This window comes from Anguilla rostrata, chromosome 2 (assembly GCF_018555375.3).
Source record: "Anguilla rostrata isolate EN2019 chromosome 2, ASM1855537v3, whole genome shotgun sequence".
In the NCBI taxonomy this organism is placed as follows: domain Eukaryota; kingdom Metazoa; phylum Chordata; class Actinopteri; order Anguilliformes; family Anguillidae; genus Anguilla; species Anguilla rostrata.
In genome coordinates, this window is record NC_057934.1 from 10791527 (window position 1) to 10811949 (window position 20423).

The 20423-nt window shown below is 38.2% G+C and overlaps 1 protein-coding gene and 1 long non-coding RNA gene across 2 annotated transcripts; one reads left to right on the plus strand and one right to left on the minus strand.

Moving 5' to 3' along the window:
* Positions 1–1509: 1509 nt before the first annotated feature.
* drd6b (dopamine receptor D6b) lies at positions 1510–4381 on the plus strand. Its single transcript, XM_064319542.1, has one exon. It carries the CDS (start codon positions 2039–2041, stop codon positions 3383–3385), a length of 1347 nt encoding a protein of 448 aa, XP_064175612.1. The 5' UTR covers positions 1510–2038; the 3' UTR covers positions 3386–4381.
* An 8417-nt stretch (positions 4382–12798) lies between these two features.
* Positions 12799–18529, minus strand: LOC135246057 (uncharacterized). The gene is made up of 2 exons (XR_010327491.1): positions 18147–18529; positions 12799–13390 (listed from the first exon to the last, which is right to left on the minus strand). It is a non-coding gene; the product is annotated as an uncharacterized LOC135246057 (long non-coding RNA).
* Positions 18530–20423: the final 1894 nt, after the last annotated feature.

A 20423-nucleotide genomic window follows, 5' to 3' on the forward strand; every position in this document is an offset into this window, starting at 1 on the left:
GCAGGAGCTGAAGATGGCTGCAGTACATGCCTGGCAGTGCATCACCAGAGAAGATACTCTGCTCCTGGTGATATCTCTGGCCCACAGACTTCAAGCAGCCATTGCATGCAAAGGATATTCAACAAAGTACTAAACATGACTACTTTCCTTTATATAACATTAATATGACTCAAACATTATGGTGCCCTTAAATGACCAAATGTGAATTGTTTTATTACAAATCTAAAATTATGGAGTACAGAGACAAATAAAAAGATGTGTTTGTCTCAAACGTTATAGAGGGCACTGTACATTATCACATTCAGGATCAATAACTGCCTTTTATTGCTTCGGGAAGAAATAAAACAATACAAAGAACTAGTGCTGAAAAACGAATATTTTACTTGTAGCTATAATCGATTAACATACAACCCTCACAAAAAGGAACAATAGTCCGTGTTGACAGGAACACGAACAGGCTCCTGGTTGTGAAGGGGAGCGGTTTCTCTCCCAAGCCTAGGTCAACAATATTAAGGTAGCCTAATGAAGAATACACGAAACCGTCAGTAGAGGGCATTCTATCACACATGTGAAATGGTGCCAGCATTAAAAAGATTTGGTGCAATTATTGCCTCATCAAAACAAAAAGGGAGTTTAACTTGACATCTACAATTATGCTCATTGCTCAGTGAGAGCGTGTGAAAATACGCGTGAAGTCTCATTGCGCGATCAAAAAAATTGGAATAAGAGATATTCTTGCATTGAATTTCTGGCCTATGCTATGTGGAGGTAAACTAACAGTCGCTTGCCAATGGAATTCAGTGCAAAGGCCCTGCATTAATTTAAACTGTTTTTAAGAGAACAGCACACACATTAAAATCAGGCCTAGTATCCCTGTAGGCTACTGAATTTGTCAATTAATGGAAAGATTATTGCACAATCTGTTCTCATCTGTTATCCAAAAGGCAATTCTCCACACTTCATTTTTCACATGTGCAGCGCACGCTAGTAATGGTTTTTATGCAAATCAGCCTTCACCACCTGAACCTATATGTTTAAATAACACCAGTTTCAGCAAAAGGAAAAGAAAGAATTGTTATTGCCACAGGGCGCACATATTTAAACAGTAGGTTATGTTTAAAGTCTGTTAAATAAAAGGTGGTTCATATATCATGGTTTCACTGCTGAGTACCCTGACACGCAGTACGTTAGATTAATTGTTAAAGCGCTCGTAAAAGCTTAGTTCAAAACACCAACTTTCGACACATATATTATTTACATGCACAAACAAGTGCCAGGCCTCGAATGTACATAGTATTGGGGTCAATCATTTAAATTGATAAACGAGTAAAATCAATAACCAATATATCACAAACACATTTTTGAGGCAATGATTCTTTCCTCGCAACAAAGCTCAAACTTAACAGTTTCAGTCGAACTGAGCTGCCAATCAAGAACAAACGCGGTGCTTTTTTGCTTAAACGTGCCCGAGACAAGAGAGATGTGCAAACAAAAACGGAGCACGGAAAAATAGCCAACGGTTAAATTGCAAAGAGGAATCAGCACCTGTTGCCTTGTCAAAACGTTGGTGTCTAACTCTTAGCGTTTCTGCTTTGGTACGACCAGGCACCGAGAGTCCCTATTCGGCGGAATTCTGGATTATTGAAAAATTGAAACCAATCATGCGCCACTGTCTTCACAAAAGGGAGGATTGGCACTTTCAGTGCATAGTCACACCGATGCAGCGCCCAAATCGCGGAGGGTAAAAAACGAAGAGAAAACAGACATTGTTGCAGATTATTTATTTGCCTATCTAAAGCTTATCCTTGATCTTTGGACTACACGGTGAAAGTAGCGAGGTTTATTAAGAAACTACGTATTTAAAATACGTGCGGGGAGATAGACAACATCCACTAAAACCAAAACCATGTAAATTCACAATTTATCGACTTGCATAAAGGTATGGCAATGGATTTAACGGCTACCAAATCATATATTACATGTATAGGCCTAAGTCATGTAAGTGTTGAATCAAAGCATTTCTAAAACAAGTCTACTCATGGAAAACTTTACAAACGAAAGTCATGTTTTTGCGGAAGGTACTGAAGCGGACAGCACTGGACTCAGCATCCGCGCGCTGACAGGTTGCGTTCTGTTTCTTCTGATTGTCTCCACTTTATTAGGAAACACGCTGGTGTGCGCTGCCGTTATTAAATTCAGGCACTTGAGATCCAAAGTAACCAACTTTTTTGTAATTTCTCTGGCAGTGTCAGACCTATTTGTGGCAGTTCTTGTGATGCCTTGGAAAGCTGTCTCGGAGGTGGCTGGGTATTGGCTCTTTGGCAAATTTTGTGAGACGTGGATAGCTTTTGACATCATGTGCTCCACTGCATCTATTCTAAATCTTTGTATCATCAGTGTGGACAGATACTGGGCCATTGCAAGCCCCTTTAGATATGAACGTAAGATGACACAAAGAGTTGCTTTTATCATGATCGGTGTAGCGTGGACTTTGTCAATACTCATCTCTTTCATACCTGTCCAACTGAACTGGCATAAAGCGGAGGAGGACTACGCAGATGATAACAGCAGCAACCACACTGAGGACTGCAACGCAAGCTTGAATAGTACCTATGCGATATCATCGTCGTTGATAAGTTTTTATATTCCTGTTGTGATAATGATTGGCACCTATACAAGGATTTACAGAATCGCCCAAACACAAATCAGACGAATATCTTCCTTAGAACGAGCCGTGGAGCAAGCACAGAGTCACCAACACCCAAGTGAATGCGCTAATGAGAACTCTCTCAAAACAACATTTAAAAAGGAAACTAAAGTTCTGAAGACGCTTTCGATCATCATGGGCGTGTTTGTGTTTTGCTGGCTGCCTTTTTTCGTGTTGAACTGCATGGTACCTTTCTGTGACATTGGTGAAATTGGGGACCCTCCGTGTGTAAGTGACAGTACTTTTAACATTTTCGTATGGTTCGGTTGGGCCAATTCTTCATTAAATCCAGTCATATACGCCTTTAACGCTGATTTCAGGAAAGCATTTTCAACCATACTGGGTTGCAACAGGTTCTGCTCCAGTGCTCCTGTTGAAGCTGTTAATTTCAGCAATGAGTTAGTGTCGTACCACCACGACACTACGTTGCAGAAAGACGCACCCATTGCCTTCACTACCGCCCAGCTTCCTTCGGTAGTACCCAACAACGGGGAAGACGTGGACTTACCCTTTGATAAAGTTTCTGTCATTTCAAACGCGTCCCGTAATCACAGGAACCTGCTTCTCCCGGCAATCGTCCAGTTTGAATGTGAAGCAGAAATTTCCCTGGATATGATGCCGTTTACCACGACTGGAGCCAACGAATGTTATGCAATTCCTGGTCAGATAGGGGATTAGTGGTTTTTACCTCGCGAACATTTCCTAAGTGTTAATTGCCATAAATTTTAAGGAGCTTTTAATCTAAACAAAACATTTCATTGCTAGATGTATGACAATCCATTTCAGTATTATCATATTATCATACGCTGCTTAATTTCAAGCAGCATGCATAAAAGCTAATCTAACTATGTTATCACCTAGAACAAAGTTTTAAAACAGAGTTGCTTAATTTAATTACAAAGGATCAATGTCTACAGCAGGGAAATGTGCTGTTCTAATCAGTTTTATTCCTGGTAGTTTGTTTGCACAGTATTTCAATTGTCCTTCAAAATCAGCCCTTAAAATGTAAACCACAAATTACGCATAGGAACTACACACTATGACCTATTTTATCTGAGAACTGATTGTTTTCTAAAATTCACGAAAGTATTTATTACCAGGTAAACCTGTTAATAATTTCGTAAAATAATTATATAACCTATGTGAGACTATGTACTTCCAGTAAAATTTAACCTGTAGTAGACTATCGGTGTGACCACTGATTAATTTGTTCATTACCAGTCCGATTTCAAATGCATCATTTGCATCTCAGTAAACATTTACAGCGTACATCGGTATAATAGCGCAGTTTACAATTATCTAGTGATAGCCCATATACCAAAACGTAATAGCGTTTAAACCGTACTTTCGTATAAGAGCATGTCGGAAGAATAATAGTTCATCAGTTTTGAAATATAGATGAATGTTGTATGTTTGTCTGATCGACACTATAATGTATTTATCATTTCGTAATGTATCCTGTCACTCATATGTACTTTTCAGATTATTTATGAAGATGTATTGAGTGGATATGGATGTATTAGGGCTCCCTTTAAAAAAATATATTTTTAAATCTTTTTGGACGTTGGAGTGGGGATTTTGAAATTTACATTGGCCTTGATACTTCTCACACTGTTGCAGATAGGCTCCTTGATCTGGATAAGAATGTAATGCTGTGTCCTTTCATCTCATAAATAAATCTGAGACATTTTTCATGATTCTCTCAGTGCCTTTTTTTAGATACAGAAAATTCAGACTGTCATTCATGAAATGCATTTGAATAATGCTTTTTAATGCATTAAAAAAATTAATTTTTTTAATTTTCAATGACATGAATCTACTTGAAAATGAAAATAAGCAGGTTTAAACCACTGTGAGAGGAGTGCAAGGACCTTTTCCAGAAATAACCACGGAACTCAGCAGGCAAAAAACCATACTGTAATTTGTAGTTGAACAAAACTACCTTAATTCGCCCAGAGAAAGTGGCTTGTCTGAACACAAAGGGAATCTGTTTTTTGTAGACATGATCTTAGGCCTGAAGTGTGGTAAGCAGTGCTAAAGCAATAGACTGGACTGGAACAGAAGCTTGACTGTGCCAGTGCTACCTGAGGCTAAGAGTTAGCCTTCATGCTGATTGATCAAATATTGCCCTCGTTATCCCATTAGGTGTATTCCTATGGCCCAATGGCTGAGCTGAGTGATGATAAGCAATGGCTAGCTGCTTGGCTGGTCTCCCAATTTGTCTTAAGGATGTTGCATAAAAGGTTTGGGATGACAGTTACAACCAAATAAGAATATAAGAACAGAATGGAAACGTTATTGTCCACAAAATTTAAAAATGTGCTTTTGGCTTCACAATTACATACCATATACTCAAAATACCTAGTGGGCAACAGAAACAGAACAAGTTAAAGCTCCACCAAGTTTTTTTAATGCTATGACAGAACTAACAGGCTGAATCCAGGTAACCTGCACTTAGGTAGGATTTCCTCGTGTTGTCAGCCACATTGGAAATATGTGTCGTCAGTGTAATCCTCAAATATCTCAACTTTTAGTTTAAGTATGTATTTGAACTCAAAATAAAATGTCCTGGACTTCCTTGTGAAGTGCAGAGATCTGGCTAGATGCAGGGTTTGAAGATTGAGCTGCAGTATGGTGGTGCTGTTACATTAAATGCCCTGTAGGCTGGCACCAATGGTTTTAAACTTAATGCGTGCAGTAACAGTCAGCTAATTAAATGAAATGAGGAGGGGTGTGACTTCTGCATGCAGGTCCGTTGCTAGCGGGGTGAAAGGCTATAACAATTCTAGGGGCCATATCTTGGGGACCCACTGCTAAAAAAATTCAATTTGATTTATTAAAAAAGGCGGATCCAGAGCAATATTCTTTCAGTGGGCCTTGCTATGCTCCTGTGTGCATATTTGAGAAAATCGCTGACAAGTTGTGCTGCTGCATAGTTTATTAGCTGCAGGGGCTTCGAGGCATAGACAGGCGGACTGAACTGTCACGAGAATTGCAATACTGTGGACATGAATCAAGATCAGAGATTGAGAACCAGGATACTAAAAATCTAAGACTGATGTTATATGCGCACAAAGTCACATGTTCAATGGGTGTGTTATTTTTTGATCGATCAGTTTTGAAGTACTGTATGGAACGATGACATTGCACTACCTGATTGATGTCCAGCCTGCCTGTGTCTCACTAATGTAAGCTCTTTAACGTAACACAATTTTCCAGTGTTCATTGAACTGTATAGTAAATCAGGGTAACATTTCAAAATGAATGATTTTAATCCAGGTTTCGTGGTCCTCTTTACATAGATTAAATGAGAGGGAATTTAATGTGTGCTATGCTATTCAACATCATACATTTGAGTTATTATTTGCATTAGCTGAAACTGTCTGATATTTTTGTTCTAGTTTATTTTACAGCAGAATTCTGTTTGTGTTCTCTCTTATAGAGTGCTCCACAAGAGAATAAATAGCTCAGATTTGGAGGCTTTGAATGTGAATCAGGCAGGACAAAGCACGGCCATTGAGAAAACGGTAGCGCATTCAGACCTTTCTGATCTTACACACAAAAGAACAAGTAAGGGACAACAATCCTTCCGAAAACAAAGGAAAGACATCCAGGCACTTCAAATAATATTCCTGGCTACGGCAACTGTGCAGAGCCCTGCAAAGCATGTGCAGACATATCACTCACGCTTTTAATGTTGATCAGGAGTGACTGTTGCGTCAAAGAAAATAAAAGATAAAAATGTCACTTGAAGCCTTTCATGTTTTAGACGGCCGAACTGAAATAGTCTAATTAGCGATAATTGCTGGCATGAGTGGCTCAGCGTTTAAGAGCGGACCAGTGTGGAAACAGGTGCCAGCTCCCGCTCACAGCCAGCAGCTGAGGGAGGGCAGGGGGAGGGGACTGGGAGGAGCTGCCTGTGTGGGTCAGGTAAACAAACAAACAGACAAACAAACAAAGGCGATCAATGAGAAGAGGGCGTCAATGTTAAGCGTTCTAAAATCTGCCCTTCAGAATCAGTGCCATAATGTCAGCGCCAGCCTTATAAGTGTGTTCCAGCCTACCGTTAGATTAAAATAGATCAGTGGTCTCCAGCTGGTCCTGGAGAGCTACAGGGTCTGCTGGTTTTTGTTTTCACCTTAAAATCAGCACCCAATTGAGACCCAAGACACCAGGTGAGTTGAGTTAACTGTGTAATCAACTGCTCTAATTGATTCATGAAGTGCAGAGTCACTATGAAAACCAGCAGACCCTGTAGCTCTCCAGGACCAGGGTTGGTGACCACTGAAATAGAGAGATGTCAAAAGACATCGCCAATACTTAAGTTTATTATTGATGTAAATTATTAACGAATCCGACTGTCATTTGTAGAGCATCATATCCCATCTAGTTTAATTTTCAATGTCGTGCTCTGCTTGCCACTTCATTTCAGAACAATGAAGTCTGACCATGTGCAAAATGTCCTTTCTTCAAATTTGCTTTCTTTGTATTTCTCCATCATTCCTATCCCAGTTTCTGACAAGTAGAAAGGCCAGCTCATTTTATATTCTAGAGAACTTTTAGATTCTGTGCTTAGTGGACAATGAGGCTTGATTACACATGCAATAGCTTGTAAAACTTTATTCATTTTATCATTTCATCCCATTCCAGTAATCATACAATGCATTGTGAAACATTGTTTTCTTTATTTCCTTTATGTCAGGGAGATTTGATGTCTAATCTCTCCTTATGTGCATAAAAACAGAATAAGAGTTAATCCAAGGCTGGAATATATGGAGAGCCCTGAGTATTTAAGTCAATAAAAGCATGTGTATGAGGTAGCAGGTATGAGGTAGGCTGTGCCTTAGAGTGTTAGGTTCAAGCCCGATCTAGGTGCTAGCTCACCTCTAGTTCACTGTGGCCCCCAAGGTAAGAATCATCACTGACTTGTACTCTGAACCTGATTTAAAGTACATTGGAAAAGTACATCTGCTTCAACTGCTCTGCTCCTGTCATTGGATAAGGTGGCACTGACTCAAACAGTACAACTGGCAATTCAAGTCACGTGCATGTTTATGAATTCAGTTCACCAGGAGGGTTCGGTATAATTTCAAAACCTTGAAACCACCTTGAACATCAAGTCACCAATCCTCTTCCTCTCAAAATTACATGGTGAGTTACTAACCTTGTCTCCTCCTGCCTTACCAAAGCTATGCTATGCATCATTTCTGTTCCCCTGTCTCTTTCATTCAACTGAAGGTCTCTGTCAGGGGGAACATGCCAGGTGTTCTAAACTGAAATTGAGTGTGTGTGTATTTGTGTGTTTGGGGGGTATTAATCAGGCTACAGCTAACAAGAATAGCACTGTTTGCTTGTATGGCTTACATCCAAAAAATCCAACAAGGATGCATTTTATTCCCACTAATTAATTTGCTCCCTAAACTCATTATCTAAAAATAAACATCATTTGTTCCTACACTAATGCACAATCACTTGTAAAATGGCTTCTGTGAATATTTATCAGTTTTCCTAGAACTCAGCAAATTGAATCAGCTATAATGTTAAATGAACTGATGTTCCCCAGCAAACTACTCCTAAAGCAGTAACTGGATCATTTTAGTGATAAGTGTACATTTTAATTAATTATTCTTTTCAGAATAGCTACAGCATTCCAAAACAAAAAACAATTTAACTGTTCTAACATCCCATATTTATTGAAATAATATCTCATAACTCCTGTGATACATCATATTCATATGTTATAATACACCACTGTAAAAAAATAGGATTTATTAATAACACTGTAAACAATGATCCTATATTTAAAACTTGTGTGTGTATACATTTAGTTTACTTTATTATTGTTTTTTGCTTTTAGACACCTGGAGTGGAAAGGGATACCTTTTCCCTCTCTTGCTTTACATGGGTGGGCTTTTCATCTTCACAGATCAAAGCACCAAAACACGAGCTCGATCTCAACACTTTAAAGAGGAGTGTGTCTGTTAGAGTACTTCTCCCGCGGACTGAGAGAGCTGAAAAAGCAGGACACTTCCTGACCGAACAGCTGATGTGCGCGAGAGGGTCACAGATGCACTGGAGAATTTGATAAACCCCAGGTCATCCCGGGAACAAAGGCTCAGTTGCTTCGTAAAGGCTCAGTTCTTACAGTAATGTCTGAGTGTCCGTATACCAGAAACTGCCATCATGTCTGTGGATTCATTACTTACACATAATAGTCATGCTGCAGTTGATGGCATAATGTATACGTCACTCTTTCAAAAGACATAATTCTGCTTTGGGTGGGTCTATCACAACAAATTTCAATGCCCCTACAAATTTGTAGGGGGATGAAATTTGTTGTGACAGCTCCATTGGTAAAGGCTAGTATAGTGGTGTTTGCTAATTAAATATGTCTCTGCATTTCTGAGTTACTGTATCTACCTCAGAAGTGAACCATTGGTTTCCTTCAATTATGCGGTACGAGGGGTGCATTAACAGTTAACATTAACATTAATAATAATAATTTAAGATTAACCTTAAATACCTATAATTTGAGTTTAAATCAGCACAACCCACTTATTATAATAAAAAGAAAACACAATTTGTCAACCCAAAAACATTTATTTACAAATTATTTACAAAAGACAAACTGTGGAGAAAAATGGACATAAATGTTTTACAAAAACATTTTTCCCACTTCGTTGTTTGAACAGCATGAAAAGGGATACATTAAAATTTTTATTTCTGACTTGAGAACACACAGAGAAGCTCAGTAAATATTTCAGAAATGCTTCAGAATCAAATGCTTGAGAATGCAGGGCCTGAGCTTAAATGTAAATAGATGTGAAACTCATACCCAGACACAAATAATCTCTTTCCATGTGTCACGGAAAATACATTCTAGTCAGAACATGATTGTGGCAGCAAGCGGTTATTTCAACAATTGCCACTCATCGCACTAATGGCGAATCCAAGGGAAAGCCAGAAAACACGAAATAGCAATGCAACAGCCCTCTCAGGTCGCTGACAGAACATTAATCTGCCAGAGACAGAATCCAGAATTTCAATGTTCAAGTGCGATAACAAGCCACAGGAGACCCACTGTTCTGGCTCATCATTACAATTATTGTGTAGTAAGGAGGTTTGAAAGCATCTAAGCCTAAATGGATTTTTAAAGCAGTTTTTCATACCTCAGATCGCACAAGTACACATGGGAACGAGGTGTTACCTTGTGCACTTTACAACCATTGCATTAACGTTAGGTCTGTGAATTTAGTATATGCTTTGGGGAGGCCTGAGAATTCATAGCCACAGCCCTGCACTTTGTAGTGACAAAGCATGTGCTGTTTCTATTAAGTCTTTCAAAATTATTGTGCTCAGTGCAATCTTTTGAGGTGAAAGCTTGCACTTATGACATGACAAAAATGATTTTCATTCTCGGATACAGAACAGAAATCACAATGGCTCTCATTAGAATAACACTGCAACATATCTCAACCTGTAGTAGACACACATTTTAATCAAACTAAAAGGGCTTTTACGCATGTAATTCTTTAGACATTGATTTAAGGAATTAAATATTGTGGACATGTGTTATCTGTTATATTGCACACTGTATATGTGTGTGTGTGTGTTTGTGTGTGTATGGATGTGTATAACAAACACATTTTCACCAATATTAAAATCTAAAATTTTCGATTGAATTATAATTCAATCTTTATTTTTATGAGTATTTATTTTTCTAAATATGAACATGTTTCTTTGAAAATTCTTAAACTTTTCTGGTGCATGAAGAGTTCAAATATTTTCACTATGTGTTGCCTCAGGTGAGCTTTCAGCCTTACGGTATACTAAAAGAAAATCATGCATTTTCTACAATTGTGTCTACACACTCATCATCTTTCAATGTCCAAAGTTCTCAAATTTGGACATTGAAAGATGATGGGTGTGTAGCTATTTTTTTCATTTAAAGCATTGTATTAGTGATTCCCAATGGAGAATTTGTATTTTATCACATTTTTCTGTTGATGGTGATCAAGGGAATGAAGGCTAATTAAAGGAGATAAGCAGTTTCATCTCTGAAAGATACAGTAGTTTGGTATTCCCTAGTTTGTAAACTTCAGCATTGAATCTGCCTCCACAGTTTGCACTTTTCCCTCAACATGTTATGTTTTTCATGAAACATCATAAATAGAAAGAACGACACTATACTTTGCCAGGAAAGACATTGATTTCTTGCCTTAATTTCACATTGCGGAGGATGTTGTTTGGTGAAGCGTAGTCTCACTATCAGAACTAATGCATTTAATGATTTATGTTACATGTGCAAAAGTTCAAATTGGCTCTAGAGAGAGAGAGACACTTTGTGAAACACAATTCCTTTCCATCAAAGCAGGCCATGGGGAAACACATTTATTCTACTGCACTTTGACTCATTACATCACACCAGACCTGCATTATTAATATCCTTATTTATTCTGTCATCACATGTATAATGGAAAGTCCTATGCTAATTACCGTGAACATCGCTGGTTTATTTTTTATTTTTTGTAATCTGGATTCTGTTCTGTGCAATCAATGTTCATTATTACTTGATAAACCCTACAAGAGCCATTTTCTTAAAAAAAAAAAACGATTATCTATTATTTTTTTTAGAGAGGTTATCTCAGCTACAGAATACTCAATAAAAGGATAATTATCTCTCATGACACAAGTGTGCATTTAACTATCTCTTACAACATATCATATGTATGTGCATTGTACTTCATTATTACGGGAGCATTGAGCTTTCAACAGTGTACAAATGCGAGCTGTAATCTCCATGATAATATGCCAATTCACAATCTAAGGGAAAGACTACCTTACCTTCCCTTCCCAATGCGATACTAGGAAATTATATTTTGTATGTCTCAACCTGTCATGTTTCCGGGAACCTCTTGGAAAATGAATGACATTTCCTAACCTGCCAGTGTTTGTTTGTTGAACAAGAGATGGAATGAGTAAAAGAAATCCACAGGTAAAATTTCATTAGAAATACCTGTCTGTTCTTTTGCGTTCATGATTGACCCAATGGCACTGGGTTGATGAATTAGGACACAGACTGCATTTGGGTTCAAAAACATTTTTTTAAACTCCCGATATCATTCAAATGTGCAGGCCGTTAGTGTGCCAGTGCAGTTCAACAGAGCGAAAAGCAGTTGATGATAAAGGTAGAGATATATATTTCAAACTGTGCTGATGTGCGTAAAGCTAAGTGAAGGCAGAGGTACTGGCTCTAAACATTTTCTGCTCCAGCTCAGTTTTCTGATTGTAACAATTATTTTGATCATGAAACGTAATTGTAAAAAAAACAAAAAAAGAAGAAAAAAAAGACAAAAATAACAGCAGCAACAGCAATGCCGTTATCAAGAATAACAACATTCGGTAACATATCCTGGGATCTGCAGGAATTTTATTACATGTAATATTATTGGTAATAATTTCTTTCAATGGTCCTCCAGAAGACCTATATGAAGCAGACCTCCACAAGCAGCTTCGTAAGCATTAAATGAACATTCATAAATGTTTATGATAGTAACGAAGCAGCAACTGTGATATTTTCAGCCCCATTGAAATATTGCTTAACATTCCCCAGTTAGATTCTAACCCAAATTACCCTTATTCTGAGGGACAATACACACATTGCAATTACAACCCATTCAAGCAATGTCAAAGCAAAAGCCAACAGCAGAAGACTTTAAAAGACCGAAATTATGGGTGTCCAGTTTTAAGATGGCCTGGTGTAGATATAGCTTTTTTTGCACCCCAATACCAATGCATTAGAACACCTGATTCCACTAATCAGGGCTGAAGTGGACAAGGGGCCACTGCTGTGAAAATAAATAATGCTAAGTAGCTCTGATTAACACATATTGAATCAATCCATCATTTAGAAGGGGAGAATGACTGATCCCGGAAAGGGAGAAGGTGAACGTGAAGGACCCGTACCCAAAATCAGCATGCAGGAAAGAAGAGGCAGGACGGGTCTAATGAATGGTGCAGTCAGCAAGACTGGCATCAAAATGCTCCTGAAGGATTTTAGTACGACTGTAAGAATGAGACCTTTCTCATAGTGACTTTATCACGTATCACTTTATTACTGAATTTGTCCTTGAGTTTTATGCATAATTAAAAGAAAGCATTTTTTGCCAGCAAAATTGTATCTTTGTTATATATTTTTGAAAAGGTATGGAGCTAAACCAGAGAAAATGTTTGGTTTGGCATTGCAAGAATTTTTGAATCACCTTTATGACAGCTTCTTACTGTGGGTAGCAAACTGATCTGTTTAAGGACTGGTTTGCCACAAGAAAGTATGACATTGCACTTAATGGCTTCAATTTAATTTTCATGCATTGTAAAAAAAAACAAAAAACTTTTCTTTTAACATCTAATTCAACTTGTCCCAATCAATAGTACATCACACATGATTCATAATATACCCATTATCTTGGAATAAGTGCCATTACTGTGCAAACTATCCAAGAATGTCTGAGGCCAAAAACTGGTCTCAAACAGGCAAATGTTGTGATTCTGTTGATGAGTCTGTGAACGCAGAAACCGTGACTCTGTAGAGACAGGAAATATTTCTGTATCTGTATCCAAAGGGTTTCCATTGGGAAAATCGCAGAGGTATCCAAAGTATGCTGGCCAACAAGCATTCACACTCTGTACATGAGAGACAGAAGGAAAATCAAAGATCTGTTTAGTGTTGCACTTTCCACTGTAATCACTCAGTCAATACACGCGTGCCTCGTTCGCTTCAGCGAATCACTGGCTACAGGTTGTAGCTATGGAAACCTCCTTAAGAAGCCCAAACCATTATATATACAATCATACTTTGCAGTGCTCATTTCAGCCATGACCCCTCCCCCTCCTTCCTAAACATACACACCTGATCTTTTCATTGTGGTTATGCCGAGTCTGTTATTACGGACAAGACTGCCAGCAGGGAGATGGGAATCCAAGCTCTCAGTGTTCAATCGCGGCCTAATCACACTCAATCATATAAGATAGGGTAGGGGAGCAACAGCCCTTGATTGCAAAAAATAAAAAATAAAATAAATTTCTCAACGACACTGATCATTTTTCTTTGGAACCTCTCTCTTTGTGAAGGACTCTGCTGGCCATACAAGTCATACAATTCCCTGCAGTGCGGATGTAACTAAAGTTATTCACATTCAGGTCATCAAGAAAAAAAAAATTCTAAAAATTCTAAAGAGATATTCAAGATTCAAGCAAAATAAAATAAAATACCCGAGTCAAGATTTGAAGAATCATGGTTCAACATGGATATTAAAATAAACCTGTTCAAATAATACTAAACTGAGATCAGTATTGCATATTTACTTGACTGTGAGGTCAGTTAAATAAACAAAGACATCAAAATGAGCCATTTGCAACCATGATAACATGGTCTGCACATGTTTATGCCAAAGATTTCATGTTGACAATGTAGGCTCATTCTCAGAAAAATTGCATTTATATTGACTATAGCAGCACAAGTGAAAATTTTAATTAATTACAAGAGGTAAAGATAAGCTTAGCATTTTATTAATATTATGATAATGTGTGCATTGTAACTTGAACGTTGTGGATTCAATACCCAGCTGGGATGCTACTCTGGTCCCCTCGAGCAAGTACTTAGTCTGGAGTAGTAAAATATCCAGCTGTACAAACAGATTGTATGCAAAAATGTAATCTGTGTAATTTGCTCTGGATAATACTAAAGACCCAATAAAACCAGTTATTAAAGAGCTCCACTGGCATGAAAATAGTCACACTATGTTTCACACATTCTGAACAGACCTATACATTTTGTTGCTGTAATGTCAGAATAGCATACTGCATGAAATCAAAATCATAAGCCCAATCATGCACTGTCTGTGCTTTGCATGCTTTGGTCGTGTTGCATTTGAGGGACGTCATATATTTGGGGATGGATCTTTATGGGTGGTGATAAAGCACTTGAGGTAACAGTAACATATGTGCTCTTATGGAAGCATGCTGAGGTGATGATATTTCTTCCTGTTCACTGGATTAAGGAACAGCTGAAGCCATTTACAGTACTCCTCAAAAGCACTAGCAAAAAATTTGATGTTCATCGACAGACAGTTTATACCCACAGTTAAGTTAAGTAAGTTGTGGTGTTGGGAAAGTGAAAATTTGTTGAAAACTATGTTTCCTGAATCCAGCAGCTTTTACAGCTAACACCTTTTAATGTTTGGCACCCTGAAAAACGAATGGTATTGAGTGCTAAAACTCCTCACTTTTACAAAATGTAAAACATATTTAATTAAATTTGCTAATTATTATCAGACACCAATTATCAGTTAAATTGCCACATTTTTGATAGGCGGTTGGATCAACCTGGTGGTTCAGAATGTATAACTTCATTGAAATGAAAGGCTCTATTGAGTTAGAAGACAACGTTACAAAACATCTAAAGACAAAGGGTTACCTCCCTTACACTAAATACTATAGACATGGACATTAAATAACTTACAATCACAAAAGAAGTGAAAGAAAGCAAATAAGAACTACGGCTTATCTCTCCCAAGATAATCCCAAAAAATCAAAAACCTACAGAGCCTGCAACACCACGCACCAAAAGGTATCAAGGCAGGCAGGCAAGAACAAAGGGCTTAAAACAACAGCAAAAAGCCTGATAATACTCCACAGGTCACTCTTTTATGTGTTTGAAAGAGGGGAGGGGGACTCCCCCTCTGCTCCTGGCTCATGTTTAATTAATGATTGCTCAGGGGAGGACCAGAGAAAGGCTAGTCCATTTCCCTTTATACGTATCTAGTTTTGATCATTATACAATACAAAACAATGGTTTTAAAGAAGAGAGCCCTTGGTTGCTGCACACCACATATTGCCATGTTGGGTTTTTTTTTGAAAGGCTGGTTTGGTCATTTATGAAACACTTGTGAGCTACTATATGTACAGCTTAGGTCAGGAAATGCACACACGCACACGCACACGCACACGCACACAGTGAGGCGCTGTTTTTTCAAAGGATTAATGATCTGCAGTCTTCAGCTGGCCGAAAGGAAGTCTGTAGCTTAGCTTCCTCACAGTAGAGCTTTGTGCTGAAACTTCCTCTTTAAATCACACAAGATAGAGAGCCCTCCAAATGAACTTATCAGTCCCCGCTGGGGCCTAATCAGACACATCTTGCCTGCTCTATGTCTAAGTAGGGGAAGGAATACTGGTGCTAAGTTTGTGGGTCCACTATAGTATAAAGATCAGGGCTTTACTTCAAAGGAGCTCAATCTCTAATGATAAACACACACCTCTTTATAAACCAGTGTTTATTAGAAGGACTTCACAGCCCAAGTATTGTGATTAGAAACATGAGCAAATGTTTATTTGAATACACTAATCACGCATTAAAATATATATGTGCGAGTTACAGCTTCTACAGTTTATATGTGCCCCTTGCTCAGGGAGTTAGGCTTTAGATAAACACGTTACTAAGAATCTAATGATATCAAAACAAGAATAAAGTCAAACCTCAAAGATAAAAACCCCACTGTTTCTCACCCTCCTATGGTCTCACCGAAGGGAAGAGTTGTTACTCAGAAAAAAAGGCTGAAGCTGGTTACAGAATTTAGTCCCCTAGATTTTGAATCCCAAATATTCATTATCAGAGTGTACTGGTGCCTTGAGCTAAGTCAAAAGGAAACACACACACACAAAAAAGATCACAAATCCAAAGCTGTAACTCTGCAACCCAAGCCCTTTTAAAGCAACCTCCCCACTCAATCACTTTTATATCTTTTATGGACCCTTCCTCCAAGCCACTTGCAGATTTCCTTTATTACATCTACCTCAGCATTCACATCTATCACACACATGCAGCCATTTCTGCAGACTGTCACTGTTAAAAGGCCTTGGTTCACACTCAGGCCTCATCCTGCACGCACGCACGCACTCACGCACGCACGCACGCGCGCACGCACTCACGCAGGGGTTTAGGGGTGGTCAGTACAAATGGTTTAATTACTTGGGGCAGTTTTTGTGCTATTGACAGCTAGTTAGCTGGGCAGTCACATAAAAGTCCTAATTAGGAGGATTTCATTCAGTCCATGCGCAGCAGCTGTGTCTCTGGAGAGGATTCTGGATTGCCAGTGGATCTGATCATATGAACAGAGGGGGGAATGCTTGTCTGTTTCTAGGCTGTAATACGTACAGTGTCTGATGGCACAAATGCAATAATCAATCGCTTAATCAATAAAAGCAACTGGGTGACACCGATGAATCATTTCATCATATTGCGATAGCATTTGGACTTTAGTTCTTAAATAAATTTTTTCCCTATTATTTCATGAATGTATTGCCATTTTTTTTTTGGAATCAAACAGGATCCTTTTTGCAGCAAGACAGTGTGGGGATATTCTATTAACAGCCAGAGAAACTATGAGTTCAGGTACTGTAGATAACATTTCTGCCTCAGTGACAAACTGAGTTGTGTGTCAATTGAAAGTGACTGCAATTTCACTCAAGCAACAATCAAGTGATGGAGTATAAACTGCACTTTGTGCCTCTCGTGTAGCAAGAAGTCCCCTTCTCATTGTTTGGAAGCACAAATATTAGCCGTTCGGATAAGGATCAGAAAGCAACCATTTAGCACAGACCTTACATTCAGGAGATTTTACACTTCGCTTTGAAGCATGACTGTCACAACCAGAATGTGTGCCTAGATACAGTACGCATGCTCCATGTGATTTTTTTTAAATAAATGTATGCAAATCATACAAAAAATTATTCCAATGGGCAATTACAATGACATTATATTTATTTATGATCTAAATACATTGAAATAAAATTACTGGCTATTTAAATACTGAAAGTGGATTGTGCAGATAATGCTGTCACAGCTATGAATGCTGGCACAGGAAGTGAGAAGGAGCCTCACTCTGTGGAGGATTGTGGTGAAGTGGAGATTATAGAAATAATCAGAAATAATGTTGGTTAATGATTAAGCTGAAATATATGTATTTTAATTACACTGTTTAGTTATACATATATGGGACCTGATTGAAATGAATGGGTCATCATCAAGCTCTGCAGAAGCCTGATAACGACCCATTCATTTGAATCAGGTGTGTTGGAGCAGGGAGACATCTAAAACATGCAGGGCAGTGGGTCCCCAGGACCAGGGTTGAGAAACACTGCTCTATGTGATATGACCCATTTGTTTGCTGAATAAAGGGGAGTTGTGATCTTATCTCTGGAGACACTCTCTCACACCTGCTTTTACAATAAACCAGTCTGGTGTTTCTCACGAAATACCGCTTTTATGATAACCTTTGATAAATTTTAATGATTGATGATTTGATGACAATTTAAGTGCTTCTGACAGATGAAAATGAAATATTTAATCAAATATTTTTGATTAAACTCATTTTAATCTTACCAAGACGTCTCCAAGTCTCAATCTCACTCCCAGCTCCTGGATTGGCCGCACCACCTGGGCAAACCATCATGCTCATCACAATTCCCTCTTGCTTTGGCATCACCCGCCAACTCTGTTCTCACAGCATCGTACCCTCTGTCCCCTACACAGCACGCACAAAACAAACAGGAGAGGAACTATAAACAGTTTCTAGACAAAGCGTCTGGATGATTGATCTAAAACAGAGGTCGGGCGATGTGGGTCACACCTGTTTCTGGTTTGTATGCCAGCTTCTGGCCTTAATTATTTAATTAGCCCTAACATTTACACCAACCGACAATTTAGCTACATTTCTTGTTAAGTGAATGAATGATAATGCCAAAGATGGTTCTTGTGCCCCTATGTGAAATGTTTTATTGTGATCTAATCTACCAATGAACCAGTGTTGGGGTATACAGCCAATTAGCTCATTTAGCCAGGGTAATTGGTGGAAACAAAAGCCTGCATATGCACTGGTTCTCCAGGACTGATCTATAGAGATGTAAAGGTTGTGTCATAATGCATTGAATGTGTTTTCCTTGCCAATGGATTTACATGCATTTTTAAAAAAAGCATGGTCCTTGTAGTGGGATGCTCCTCCTATTACTGGGTTCGCTAAGCGAGGTTTGCAATGAAAGCATACAAGATCATTCCTGCTCAATGGCATCTTAAGTAAGCTCTCTAACCATGCAGTGCATAAAAAAGAAAAGATTTAATTAGCCTATGTGAAACAGGAAATGATGCCTAGACCAGTAGTTTAGTATGTATACAAAAATTTACAGTGGAGTTACTTTAAAACAATTTAATTTAGAATTAAGATTAAAATATTTTCATAAAGTTAAATAATCACATTTATGTATACAAGAAACATTCATTGGATCTGTGTAACTTTGTCTGACAGCCGTCTAAACTGTGCTATCATATACATTTACATGAAAATAACTTCAATTTATGTTCACTGATTACTTATCATGTCTTTCATAGGTCTTTTATATTGGGAATATCTAACAAATTTAATTGGCCCTGCTAAAAATGCTAGAAATATACTTAAGTTTCATTAATGGAAGCAACATTGAATATCTGAGATGGTGATTTGTCCAGGTTTCTCTATGGCCTGCAGGGGGCGACACAAGCTCTGAAAACAACAAGCAGGTGCGTGAAATGAACAAAAAAAGAGACTTCCAGTAAAAGCACTGGAGGCTTCACAAATCAAGCAGGAAGCAGAAGCACTCAGGAGTCCCTGTAAACCATCCACTGCAATAGCCCCCCTGATGCTCATACACAGGACAGCCTGACTGAGATTGTTAGCATCCACCAGTGAGTGCAGTATAGAGAATACAGGAATTTCCACTGGCACCACTTTAATGCGCAAAAGGTTGCTCATTCATATTCATTGTTCTTGTATGACTTATTTCTTCACTCCTGGCTTTGACTGCAATTTTAATCAGTTACAATTAAGGCTTTTATTTATTTTTATGCATATCTGCTTAGCTTAGTAGATTTACAAAGTCAAATGCGGTCATAATGAATGATTCAGAAGTAAAAAAAAAAAAAAGGATGCGCCAATATATTATGAGTAACCTTCTGTGACCTTCATATCACTTCAATCAAAAGAACTGAATTTGTAATTCACAGAATGAAAAAAAAGAACTAAGCAAACCGGCATGTCTTCAGCTTCAGCCTCTTAGCAATGACATTCTTAAATACGGTAAGGTAAAGTAAGAGGCAAGAATATCAGAATATCACTGCTCTGACTTAGGGAAAAGTTGTGAGCCACGATGCTTATACCACCATTGTGTATCCATTCAAACATCATCAGGTGTGTGTGTGTGGTGATAGATAGGTAGATAGATAGCGAGAGAGAGAGATAGAGAGAGAGAGACCTCTACATATGCCAAATTGCATTTGATATTCTTTTGTTAAATAAATGTGTATGTGTATTAAAACCTAGAGAGAGATTCCATTTTAGATGCTGATGAAAATTTAACAGCAGAATATAACAGATGAACAGTGAATATAAACTATACCCTAGAAAATCATTTAATTAGGGAATGTTGATATTGGCACCAAAAATAAAGCTTGGATAGGCTGTCTCACTGGAGACTCATTAGCTTCTGAAAAATACCCAATTCAGTAGGAGTATCAGATAGAACAACACACCACAAACTCTCACAGTTAATCTTAAATTTGTAAAAATTAAATGGAATTGAAATTGGATTAAGACATGCAGAAGCAGTACAGAGGAGTTGAATGTCTTGG

What these genes read in the sequence shown, in the direction of transcription:
- drd6b (XM_064319542.1), top strand. Translation starts at nt 2,039, where the DNA reads ATGGAAAACTTTACAAACGAAAGTCATGTTTTTGCGGAAGGTACTGAA.